Genomic DNA, 12998 nt, shown 5'->3' with positions numbered 1-12998 from the left:
TGGATGTGACGTCACGAGATCGCGTCAGAGGGAACTAGCCAATCACAAGCTTGGCGTATTTTACAAACTGGGGACGCAGCAGCAGCAGCAGCAGCAGAAAACTAGAAAATCGGTGAAAAACCCCGAGGGGCTCCTGGAGAGGTGCGGTACGGGATATTTGAGGGGATGAATCCTGTCGCGGTTCCTAGGGAGGACAGCAGTTTGGAGTCCCGGGGCGCGATAGCAGGCCTGGGGTGTCTGGAGGAGTCAGCCAGAAGAGCGGCCCTGCTGCTGGTGTGGGCCTCTGGGCCCATGGATTGGGACCAAGGTGGAAGAATCAGGATATCGGCCCCCGTGCCTTGATAACTGATGTACTTTGGTCCTCAGCCCTGTCTCCCTTCTTCTCCCGTCTCAATTATAGCCGCCATGACTACCCTTCACACGAGGAAGAATCCCCTCCTCCGAGGTGTAGCTCCCACCCCTAGCAAGATTCCAATACTCTCTCAAAGATGCTCAGAGTTTTCATCAGTCAAGTCGTGCTCTCTGGACCAGGAGAACCAGGATCCAAGGGTAAGAGGGGCTTGATGTGTGAAGAGAGTCAGAACGTGGAGGCAGCTCACATTAGCAATGCACCCCAGGGCTGAATCCCAGTTTTTTTGTTCGCCTTCCCCTCAGAAGCCACCGCTCAGTACTCAAAGCCCTCTCATCGACTCATCTGGCCTCAAATCGAAAACCTTGCACCAGAAAGAGAAATCACAAAGATTGGGGAGCACTCAGCTCCGGAACCCTTTGGAGGAACTCAAGCCTAGCTCTGGGAGACCAAATGTGGGGCTTGTGTCCCAGCCCCAGACAGGTACCTGCTGGAAGCTTGGGAATGGCCTATTTGGTTCAGTGAGAATGGGGAAGGTGAAGTGGGATTTGGGGTTTGCACACCCTCTGGTTTCTTGCATGCTCTAAGAGTTCTAGACTCTGTCCTGCAAGCTCTTTGCTTTAAGAAGTCATCCCTTTACTTCAGCAAAATTCCATCTCTTGCCTGTCATGGTGGCGCACGCATTTAATCCCTCTACTTTAGGAGGCAGAGGCAGGCAGATCTCTGTGAGTTCAAGGCTAGCCTGTTCTACAAGAGTGAGTTCCAAGACAGGCTCCAAAGCTACACAGAGAAACCCTGTCTCAAAAAAAAAAACAAAAAAAGAAAAAAAAAAGATTTATTTTCATTTTATTTATTTATTTATTTTTGGTTTTTCGAGACAGGGTTTCTCTGTAGCCTGTCCTGGAACTAGCTCTGTAGACCAGGCTGTTCTTGAACTCACAGAGATCCGCCTGCCTCTGCCTCCCGAGTGCTGGGATTAAAGGTGTGCGCCACCACCGCCCGGCTTTCATTTTGTTTTAATCAGTGTGAATGCAGCAACACCTGTGGAGGTTAAAAGAAGGCATTGGATTGGGTACCCTAGAGCTGAAGTTATAGCCAGTTGTGAGCTGCCATGTAGGTGCTGGAAATAAAACCCATGTCTCCCATAGGAGCAGACAGAACTCGTAACTGCCCCTAAAAAGGATTAGTTTGAATTCTGTATATTTGTGTGGGTATGTGAGTGCAGGTCCTGTGGAGGTCAGAGCATTGGATTGTCCTAGAGCTGGAGTTACAGGCCACCTGATGTAGGTACTGGGAATCATCTCTTCAGCCCCCAATGATATCCTCTGTAAGACAAAAACTTTATCTTTTGCTCCCTTGGTTAACGTAATGACTTACATGAAATTCTTCAAACATTTGATGAGCTAGGTTCAATTGAATGTTCTCCTCCCCATCTCTCAAGGTCTTACATAGCTCAGACTGGCTTTGAGCTCTGTATGCTGGGGAGGCTAGTCTTGAACACCTGGTTCTCCTGCCTTGATAGCCTAAATTCTAGAATTACACCAAGCCTGGCTTGGATATGTTTCTTTTTCTCACTGTTGCTAGGATCCCCTGCGCCTCAGCCTCCTCTATTCCTGTTTCTTCTAATTCTGTTTTTTCCCTTTCAGAGGCTCTAAGGGCTATAGAGTTTGTTGCTGACCCGACAGCCCTGGCCACCATTCTTTCAGGTGAGGGGGTGAAGAGCTGTCCACTGGGGCGCCAGTCCAGTCTGGCTCAGAGAGTACTAGTTCGAGGGAGCAAGGGAGGCACCACCCAGAAGGGCCAGGTAATGAGAAGGATGTGAGGCCAGGCTGGGGTGGACTGGGAGAATTCTGAGCCCCTGCTTACAGCCTCTATTCCAGAGTGCTCGGTCTTCAGCATACCTGGCTCCCAGGACCCCTATCCATCAGCTGGAACCTGCCAGGGCTTCCTGCTTCTCAAGACTGGAGGGATCAGGACCCCGAGGAAAACCACAGAGTTCAGAGGCTCTGGTGAGTACCTTTGAGGGGCTGACACTTAGTCTCTCTAGAAACTTCTTCCTGGAACAAAGGTCTTAGCCTGGGATAGTACCTCAAGATGAAATTGGGTTCTGTTGGGAGAGGTGGGTTGGGGTTTGTGTCTAGTTTGGGGCCTACTTCTCACTCTGGTTTCATGTCTTGCTCTGAGTCAGAATCCACCTTCGGGACCTTCCTTCACTCGCCCCAGTTTACAGGAGCTGAGGAGAGAGACGTGTGGCAACAGCAGGTAAGGAATGGGTGTCGATTCCCTTTCAACCCAGGAAATCATGTTAGGTGAGCCCCTGGAACAGCATTTCCCATGTCTATCCCTCTTTTGGCTACAGCATAAACTGACAATAAATAGGTTTTGAGTTGCACTCCTGACCCTTACTTCCACTATTTATGCGACCTTGCCTTAGCTATCTGAGTTCTGTATCAGCCAAGCAAGGGTGTTTGTACCATCAGAGGCTATCGGGAGAACGCAGTGAAATGGTGTTTATAAACATTTAGCAAATGCCCAGCCCTTGGTTGACACTCAGGGATGGCTGTTGTACTTACTATCATCAGGACTTCAGTGAGCCAGGCCTCCAGATTGCTCCCGAAGACCCCAGTTCAGCCTGGTGAGTGTGTCTGGATATAGGGGGGAAAAATGTGAGTGAACTTCCGGTACCAGGAACAAGACAAGGAAAAGGTCAGCAGGCCTTGAGGGGCAGAAGTGGGATGAGGAAGTAGGGACACAGGGAGACTGGGTCAGAGGAAGATGGAGGTCTAGTTTAGTGCTTGTCTAACAGTCACATCCCAGAAACACACAACAGGAGACAGACCTCCTACCTGGGTCAGACGGGGCCTAGTTTTATTGTGTTTCTGCTTCTGCCCTCTCCCTGCAACTTCCTGCAAAACTGAATTTCTGTCCCAATCCCTTATGAGCCATGGCCACCTCCAGCCTACTCAGGACATCAGTATTTGCCAAGATATTAATTGAGTTCTCAGAGGATTCTGAATCGGTAGACTTTGATGTTCTAAATACTACAGCAAAATGTCCTGTCTTCTCCCAGCTTCTTTACCCCCCAAAGGAGAGCATGAGGCTGCCCCTCGTTCAGGTGAAGGAGGACGAGCCCTACTGGGTCTGGCTCAACGAGTGCCCTTAAGAGAAACTGGAGAAAAAAATCACACCAGGGTGAGCTGAGATCCTCGTGGGATGGATGGGGGTGAGATGTTCAGGAGATGCGCTGGGTAGAGTTGGGCAGTCCTAGGACTCAGGATGTTATTAGGTCTTAGTTTGTTGGAGTTGGGACCAAACCCTTTTCCTTTATTATGTATCTGGAGCCTGGAGACAGAGGTGACAGACTGACATACATGTGTGTCACCAAGAAATCAGTGCTAAGGCCACCTAGACACATCTAATACCTACCACCCAAAAATATTAATTCCTGCTGGACAGTACTCGGGAGGCAGAGATAGGCGGATCTCTGTGAGTTCAAGGCCAGCCGAGTCTATAGAGTGAGTTCCAGGACAGGCTTTAAAGCTACAGAGAAACTCTGTTTCAAAAAAGCAAACAAGCAAAAAATTCCTTCAATTATTTACTAACTGACTTTTGAATGTATTCATGTTCCTAAGTTCAGAATATGCATATTCTAGAAGAGGGAAGCAAAAAAACCCCACAAATATAAAATATATATAAAGTGTCAGATAGTGATATAATATCTAAAATTAAGTACTTAAGGCAGTGAAAAGATTTGGGAAGGGCAGTTGGTGTCAGATTGATAGTTTAGAGCCATGCATGGTAGGGTATGACTAACCCAGCTCTCTGGAGGCAGGAGAATTGCAAGTTAGAGGAAAGCTTGGGCTGTTCCACAGTGGATTCCAGGACAACTGGGCTGTGCACCAAGATGGGGGGAATAGATTAATATTTAGGACTGGTAACTTAACTCACATTGGCCAACTTATAACTGCTTGTAATTCCCATTCCAGGGCATCTGATGCCTTCTTCTGACTTTCATGGGCACTCAAACACAGCTACACATAAATGTTTTTTAAATTTTTTTTAGATATTTTAAGGGAGTTGCTAATCATTCTATTTTTACAAAATGTAGTTTGTCCAGGGCACTGTCACTGAGAAGATGAAGGTTAAGTGAAGGCCAGGAGTTGAGAATGTGAGCATATAGATAAAAGAGAGGACTATAGAGCTATTTAGCCGAGGGCTGCAGATGCAAAGGTCCCGAGGAGAGGATACATCTAGTGCTGTGAGATCGAAGCCGGGGGAGAAAGGGTAAATAGGGAGTAGCTGCTGCAGTGGGGGAGAACAAGACACAGGCGGTGAATTCAGAAAGGCCACTCTTCCTGCCTTTTTCCTCCAAGGGACAATGCTGACTCCCATGCGATGCCTTCTCCTCCCCTGTAGCCCAACTCATGTCTGGCCATATGGTGCCACCCTTTGTCACCAGCCTATCACCTTTAGACAGACTCAGGTGTTCCCTCCTCAGGCCTCTCAGTTGTGGTTTGTAGAGACAACTTTTGGACTGGGCAGGAGCAGAAGAGTCTGGCTAGAAAGCCCGCTCACCCCCTATGTGCTCTCCCCAGACCTTATATTCATCCTTGAAACGGTTCACCACTCAGCGTAAAACCCGATTCACACCCGCCCAGTCATTACCCAGAGTTCAGCAGGTAAGAGAGCAGAGGAGACAACTGATGTGGGCCAAGACTAGGGAGGAAGAGAGGGGGGCAGGTACTGTGTGGGATGGGGGGAATGTTAAGACTTTTTGTTTTTGTTTTTTTTTTTATTTTTTATTTTTTTAATATTTATTTATTTATTTATTATGTATACAATATTCTGTCTGTGTGTATGTCTGCAGGCCAGAGGAGGGCGCCAGACCTCTTTACAGATGGTTGTGAGCCACCATGTGGTTGCTGGGAATTGAACTCATGACCTTTGGAAGAGCAGGCAATGCTCTTAACCACTGAGCCATCTCTCCAGCCCCTTGTTTTGTATTTTTTATGACAGGATTTCTTTGTGTTAGAGCCAGAGTTGTCCTGGAACTAGCTCTGTAGACTAGGCTGGCCTTGAACACACCACCTGGCCCTTCCTAGTCTTAAAAATAGGTGGTGGTGGTGCACACCTTTAATCCCAGCACTCAGAGGCAGACGCAGGTGGATGTCTGTGAGTTCGAGGTCTACAAGAGCTAGTTCCATGTCCAGTCTTGGACAGGCTCCAAAGACACAGAAAAACCCTGTCTCAGGGGAGAGGGGGGAAGAGACAAGACTATGGAGGGAGAGGGGCAGGTACTGTCGGGGATGGGGAGGGTAGGATCAGTAAGAGGAGACTGTCTCACCCATGGGCGATATGTCTTGTCTGATGCAGACCCAGTGGCGGAGTGGTCTCTCTCCTCATTCCTCCCCTGAAGACCCTGCCCTGCCCTGGGTAAGTGGCAAAACTTCCTGTACTGAGGTATGTGGTGCTATCCTGCTGGCTTGGAGGGCTGGCAGCCTTGTGGTTTGAGGTAGGTGAACCATCTAAAGAATCTGCTTGCCTCTTGCTTCTCTATCTACTCTTCCTATCCTGTTTAGAATGTCTGTCTGTCTCTATTTTCTGCTAGTCTGAAATTCTGAAGAAATTTCTTTTATTTGTGTATCAATATCTCAACAATCTGGACATCAAACTTTTGATTCTCCTGCCTCAGCTTCTTGAGAGCTAATATCAGCTCTGATTTTTAGAGCCATCAGAGAGCTTTGACCCATTCCTCAAGAGGGTGCAGACAGTCTTCCCACCTTAATCTGACTTCCTCACCTGTCCCCTTTCCTTCTATGTGGCAGGAGCAGATTGCTGTAAGGTTGTTTGACCAGGAGAGTCGCATCATGTTGCAGAAGGGATCCGGGAAACCACCTGCAGCAAGCACTTCTGGACCTCACCCCTTCGAAACCCCCAACCTCCAGGAGCTAAAGATGCAGGTAGGGATGTAGTGACCGCACCTTTGGTGGCTTCTGCACCATGAGAAGACTGGGAATGGGGAGCCGGGAGGGGAGGTGTGGGAAGACCTTGTGGACACAGTGATGACACGCTGGGATTCTCTCTCCACCACAGCGCATCAGTCTTCTGCAGCAACTCCTACAACAGGAGATAGAGGGACTGGGAGTGGACAAGTGTGCCCCTCTTAATGGAGGCTCTGCTCTAGAGATGACCAAACTTCAGCCCCTGCTGGCTGACATTTCTAGAACTCCGAATGCTCCAGCACACAATCCTGGAACCTCCCTTCTTGGACTGTCAAGACATACTGGTGTGGCAGAGCCAGACCTTGCAGAAAAGCATGGGGAGCCACAGCCTTGCCCTGGGGCAGAGACCAAGGTAGTTCAGCCCAGTTCTACCACAGACCCAGAGCCCCCAGTGCCATGCTGGATAGCTGAGCCAGAGCCACCAGAGCCTTGCCTTCCAGTACTGCCTGGACCCCTTCTGCCTCATCTCCAAGGACAGGCTGAACCCCTTGAGGCCTGCCCTTGGATGGAGCTAGGACCATCGGCAGCGGACTCCCTGGAAGCTAGAAACCCAGCATCCAGCCCACAGCCATGTTGGAGTCAGGGGCCTCCAGCAACCACCAGCTTGACCTTCTCTTCACAAAGCTCACTCTGTGCCAGCCCCCCTATCCACTCACTCCAGTCTTTGAGGTCCCCAACAGGCCAGTCAGGTAAGGAACTGGCTGGGGAAGGGTATGAAGAAAAGGTTCTGTCTCTTTGGGAGTGGGCCCTGCCTTGCCGGGCAATGCTGTGCTCTTTCCTCTGGCCCGCATCTGAAGCAAGCTCTCCTGCCCTATGTTTCTAGCTGGCCCTGCTCGTGGGGGAGGAGAAGGGGCAGCACCCAGAAAGAATATAACTCCAGAGTCTCTAAATTCCTCATGGCCTTCAGGCCCCAGCAGTCTGGCCCCTCGGACTCTGGCTCTGAGGCAGCGCCTCAAAGCATGTCTCAGCGCCATCCACTGCTTCTATGAGGCGCGTCTGGATGACGAGTGTGCCTTCTACACTAGCCGAACCCTGCCTCCTGGACCCACCCGGCTCTGCACCAACCCTGTGGCCACGTTGCTTGATTGGCAGGATGCCCTGGTGAGCCTTCTGTTTACAGCCAGAACCTTCTGCACAGCAACCCACAGGACAGCGGAAGGGGGCTAGCCTTGCTTCCTTTACCAAGGTGTAAGGGAATGAATGTGACCCAGTCTCTCTCTTTCTCCAGCAATTCATTCCAGTTGGTTCTGTGGTCCCACAGGACTCTCCATCGTGACTCCAGCCTCCGCGGTCTGCCTCGCTCACCCCTTCCTCCTTATCCTTATTTATTGTTGCTCTGCCTGTTGGACTGGGAGCCATCCCCTTTTATCCTTTAATAAAGTTTCTATGAATTGTGAGTGTTCCACCAGGGCAGCTACTGCTGTCGCTCTCCAGTGCCACACGGTGGCAGTGTGCTCTAGTGAGAGGGACTGAATGCTCTGGACTGCTGGCTTCCTCTCCTGAAGCTGTCTTTCTTCCCACTCCTGCCGTGCCCAGCGCAGTAAACTCTTGAGGGGGTTAGAGGAAACTGTGGAACTCTCTGAGATCAGTCCCGCTCCAGGGCCACCTGCTATTTCCTCATCTAGAGTACCTTTGCTAGAACTCTTAGTTGGCGCCAGTGACCCTAAGCCACCTGGAAGCTGAGACAGGAGGATCACTTGAACCCAAGAGTTGGAGACCACCCTGGGCAAAAAGAAAAACTACAAAGAGACCAATAGCAAGGACAAGAAAACTGTTAGAATTCTCTTCCTGTGCAGGCACACCAAACCCAACTTTAGAATCTTCCACACTCTGCTTGCAGGAACAGCAGCCCTGAAGGGGACCCTTCCCTCTGCTCATCCTTCCCACATCAAAGCCAAAATCTTCATTCCTCTCCTAGAGAGGCAGGTCTGGCTAGACTTAACTGCAGAGAACAGTCTCCTAGTTGAGGCAGACAAGCAGGTTAGGAGTCCTTTCTGGACATCATGCAAAGGGGCCGCCACTTCTCCCTCCCACCCTCCACCAAGGCAGGCAGTCACACAATCCCCAGCCTCACTTTATTGGAAGAAGTAACAGCATCCGTAGCTGCAGGGCCTAAACTGGAGAGGGGTGAAATGAGTACTGTACAAAATGGGTTTTAAGTACTAGGAAGGAAGTAGTTGGTTCCTTCAGTTCACGGGAAGGCTGTCTTGGCTAGGGGCTGAAATAATGGAGATGCAGGAGGGGAACGGAAAAAAAGTGGCTACTGAGGTCCGGTATCTAACCTGTGACAGTCTCCTCTCTCCTAGATGTGCTCCTTCCTCTGTCCTCTCCCTCCCAAACTGCCAGTGCATCCCTTACTTCTTGTGAGTCTTTGATATCATTTAGTTAAGCTGTTCCCCAGCTCCAGGCGGAAGGGAGGGCCACGACCGGCCGAGTTTCATTGGAGCACAAGCGAGATGGTCCCGCCCTAAGTGGCTTCTCTTCATCCCACCTTCCCAACTTTCCACTCCCCCGTCACTTAAAACCCTTGAGCCCCAAGAGTCCGCCCATTTAGGTAGCCTGGGGAGCCGGAGAGTCGCGGGCTCTCAGAGGTTGGGGCCTTGGGTATGACTAACTGGAGGTGGGTGTGGATTGGAGCAAAGGGGCAAGGAGGGCGGGCAAATGCGCGTGTGTGGAAAGGTGCTGGGTTCAGTCCGGGTAGATGATGAAGCCTGAGAAGGTGCTGTACTTGTTGGTGTTGCCGCCATGCACTTTCCCACCGTCCAGCTTGATGAAGACCTCATCACCCACATCTAGGTGAAGAATGACGCTGTTGCTGGCATAGTCGTAATTCTGATCCGCATCCTGAGCAATGGCGCTGGCCCGGACCTAGTGAGAGAAGACGGAAAAAAAAAAAAAAAACAGACCCACATCCCTAAACCCTGTGCAGAGCCGAATTGACCGAGGGGGTTGAGCCCAGCGACTGCTGGAACAAGTTGGGCTTAGGTATGGGCTACAGGAAGGGGTGTGGGACCAAACTGTGTTTCTTGACCTGTGGGTTGTGACCCCTTTGGGGTCTAACGACCCTTTCACAGGAATTGCATATTAGATATTTACATTGCGATTAACTATCTAAATAACTGTAGCAAAATTACAGTTATGAAGTAGCAACAAAATAATTTTATGGTTGGGGTCACCACAACATAAGGAACCATATTAAAGGGTCGCAGCATTAGGGAGGTCGAGAACCATTTAAGCTAGGAGACGGCGGAGCTTCTCGGGCATAACTTGGGCACACAAGTACCATCTCTTGGCCTCTATTAGAGCAATAAGGGGTAAAAATAATGGATCCTACCTCATGAGGTGGTTAGGGCTAAATGAGCAAGTTACTCCTGGACTGGGTTCAGAACCATATTTTGCGTACTGAAAATGTTACTTAGACTTGCTGTTCTCGTGCAAAAAAAAAAAAAAGCTTTCAAAATACTTCTAGGCATACGTGCTCCATCAGAATTCCTAAACTAGCTTTTCTGTGGGGCTGGGGAATACCTGTATCTGCACCTGTTATACAGTAGGAAAATAAACCTGTTTCTCTCTGGCCTCCTGGGCCCAAATTTCCCTGTGGAGAGTTCACCTGGTCTCCCACCATGTGGAGGGCTGCCTTTGGTCGGGATCTCTGGTCTGCAGCAGTCATACCGCCAGCCCTATCCCTCGGTTTCCGTCCCACCAGGACCGGTTATTAAATCATTAATTATTCATCATTATTCTAATCATTATTTACCATTCCCAGGGCCGCAGTGTTGGCTCCGTGGAATACAGAATGGGCGCTGCGCCACCCCGCCCCCTCCAAAACCAACACACTTGAACCTCCTCCCAGATTGCTGGCACAGACCAAATCTACCTGCTCAGTGCCACGAGAAGAAAGACACCAAGCTTAACTTACACTTCGGCATTCCACAGTCACGGCTGCACTTGGCTCATGTGGACACTTAACCCCATGAAGCTGCGGATAGCCTAACAACTCCCTTTCTTCAGGCTCTGGACAGAGGGCTTGTTAGGTGCAGACCCCAAAGCTGAAGCAGAAGGTTAGCTAGGGTGGTGTCCTCTTGGGATTCGGGAGCTTTTCAGCTAGATAACAGGGCTCAAGGCTTAGGGGGCCCAGAGGCATAGGTGCACCAGGGCCCCACCCCCTCCGTGAAACATTCAGAGGTCACTGCTCCCGTTCAAACCTTCCTCTTCCTGCACAGTGTAGGCAGCTCCCTCCACCCCAGCCTATGGCATCTTGCTAGTTCAAATGTCTGAGTCTTTTGGGGAGCTAGTCCCTAGAACCTAGGTGCCAGTGATTTTGACTAACCCACTGGGGCAGCGCATAGTGTAATCTAAGAGGTTCCCAGGAGGTTGTAGGGCCTGTAGACCAGGCCTTCTTTCTTTCTATCCATTGCTTCAATGTTTTTCCAATTGGCTCATCCCACCACCTATGTGAACCCTGAGCCTGCAGGTCATTTTCTACATCTGCCTCTAGCATCAGTGTTAGCTGAGGGCAAGACTTGGTCTAAGTTTGGCCCCAGGCCCCGGGGGTGAACAAATAGGACAGCTACCTAGCAAATGGGTAAAACAGTGTTTGTTTTTTTTTTTTCCTTTTTCCACCTTTTCTTTGGAAATCCAAGCTGAATGACTCCACCTAGAGAAAGATGGCCACTACCCAAAACAAGAGTCCATTCTAATTCCTCAAATCAGGTTCCCTAATAGCTTGTTCCATGCCCGGGCTGGAAAACCCACTGACAGAGAAGACAGGCCCAGTAAAGACAGGAGGAGAGAAGAGGCTGAGGGGTAAGATAGCACCGAAGACAGGATGTGACAGGCTATGGTTGTTGGTTGGAGACTGAGGTTGAGGCTGAGTTCTAGCCCTGACATTGCTGTAAGGCTCTGTGAGACTTTGGGCAGATGACATTCTTTTCCAGGCCTCCAATTCCTCCTCTTCGATTAAATTAAGTGACATAAATTTTTGGTGGTCTGGCATTCTTGGACACACTGATAGTGTTTCAGGGGAGGAGCTGGGTTGCCACTGAGTGCAGGGAATTTTAAGAAGACACTAACTAGTAAGATCTGGGGCTAAGTAGAGGGGCAAGCTCACCTGTCCGTTCTTCATCAAGTCGGCCCACATGCTGGTGCCGTCGCCACCGCGCATGAGCACATGGTAAGCGAAGAAGTAGACGCCCGGCATGGGACAGGTGAACTTGCCACTGGCTGCCTCGTAAGCGTTGCCCACGTTGGTCACCACGTCGTCAAAGCGCAACACTTCATAACCCTCGTGAGGCCGCCGAAGACCCGCGTAGAAAGCAATTCGGGGTACATAACCCGCAGGGGGCGCTGCCCCTCCAGGGCCTGGACCAGGAGGACCCGGGGGTCCTGGCCTGCCTGGCTCTCCAGGGGGCCCTCTGGGACCTGGGGGTCCTGGTGGTCCGCGTAGGCCCGCCTTCCCTCGCCGACCCACCTCTCCCTTGGCACCTGGAGGGAACGGAGGCGCCGAGGCGGGAGCGCCGTCGGGGCCTTGGCCTCGGGGTGCGTGGGGGTCACACACCATGCGACATCGACCCAGCATCTCATAGTGTGTTGGTCCGCGAGAACTGTGCACCAGTAGCGGGATGGCTACCAGCAGCAGCAGCACCATGGCCACCCCGACGGCCGCTCCCGCCACCCGCTTGCGGCGGCTCAGCCGTGATGCGGCCAGGGCCAACAAATCCTCCTCACTTTTGGGCGCAATGGCGGCGGAGGCCCGGGGGTCTCCGCGGACTCGGGTCCCGGTCCGGATCTCCCGACGGCTGTGCTCGACCACCTTGCCCTGACTGATTCCTCCTGTCACAGCGGAGTTGTTCCCCAAACCGCAGGTCAGGATGGAGGTCTCCCCCGTGGGTTGGGCCAAGGACAACCCTTGAGGATTCAGAACCTGTAGTCTGATATTACCCTCGGGTGCCTGAGAGCCACAGCTTCTTGGACGGCTGGTTTCCCACAGGTCTAGATGCCTGCTCTCCAGACAGTTGCTTTCTCGCGGATGGGGGTGTCTAGGTCCCGGGCTCCCCTCGCTGTTTTTTCCCTGGCTAGACCGGAGGACCTCTCCCCGCTCTCCCGACGTCCCAAGGCTTGTAGGCTGCGGCCGGGGCTCTCAAAGGACGCGACCTCGTCGGTCTTGCACTTTAGCTCCTGGAAAGCACTCCCTGCCTCCTTCAGCAGCCGTGGCCTCGCCAGAGCCCTAGCCAGGAGTCCCTCTCCCGCAAGGGCTCTCCCTCTCTGCGCCCCTAACCTTCCTCCCTGGCAGCAGTGCGGGTGGTGTGAGTCGCTGCGCGGCGGGAGCTACTTTAAGCGGCCGCAGGCGGAGCGACCCCTGGCGCCCAGAGCGGGAAACGCGGGGGCGGGGCAGGACGCCCCACCTCCCCCACCTCCCCGGCGAGCCCCGGTCTCCAGGTTCCTTGCCTGCTCCCAGGGCTTTGCAGCGATTCCCAGTCCCCACCGCATCCTCACTTTCCACCCTGTACCTGGAGTTTGACATTCTCAGAGCTTAGAGGAAGATGGACACAGTGATGGGGTAAACAGAGATCAGCCTACAACACACATATAAGACCTCAGAGGGGGACTACGGAGCTAAACAAGGGGCGGAGAGGGGGGAACGGGAC

At 51.7% G+C, this 12998-nt stretch overlaps 2 protein-coding genes across 2 annotated transcripts; one reads left to right on the top strand and one right to left on the bottom strand.

The window, feature by feature from the left end:
* The first annotated feature begins 405 nt into the window (after positions 1-405).
* Positions 406-7627, top strand: Troap (trophinin associated protein). The gene is given in 14 exon segments (XM_005353934.2): positions 406-549; positions 631-832; positions 1996-2153; positions 2230-2358; positions 2538-2611; positions 2904-2928; positions 2930-2984; positions 3420-3541; positions 4945-5028; positions 5723-5782; positions 6175-6309; positions 6443-7040; positions 7259-7452; positions 7580-7627. Coding segments are annotated over 14 exon segments (2028 nt in total).
* Positions 7628-8509: 882 nt separating this feature from the next.
* C1ql4 (complement C1q like 4) lies at positions 8510-11998 on the bottom strand. Its single transcript, XM_005353933.3, has 2 exons — positions 11462-11998; positions 8510-9219 (listed from the first exon to the last, which is right to left on the bottom strand). Exons 1-2 carry the CDS (start codon positions 11996-11998, stop codon positions 9040-9042), a joined length of 717 nt encoding a protein of 238 aa, XP_005353990.1. The 3' UTR covers positions 8510-9039.
* Positions 11999-12998: the final 1000 nt, after the last annotated feature.

The sequence above is a fragment of the Microtus ochrogaster genome, chromosome 15, assembly GCF_000317375.1.
Source record: "Microtus ochrogaster isolate Prairie Vole_2 chromosome 15, MicOch1.0, whole genome shotgun sequence".
Classification (NCBI taxonomy): domain Eukaryota; kingdom Metazoa; phylum Chordata; class Mammalia; order Rodentia; family Cricetidae; genus Microtus; species Microtus ochrogaster.
This window is presented reverse-complemented; position numbering and strand designations above follow the sequence as displayed.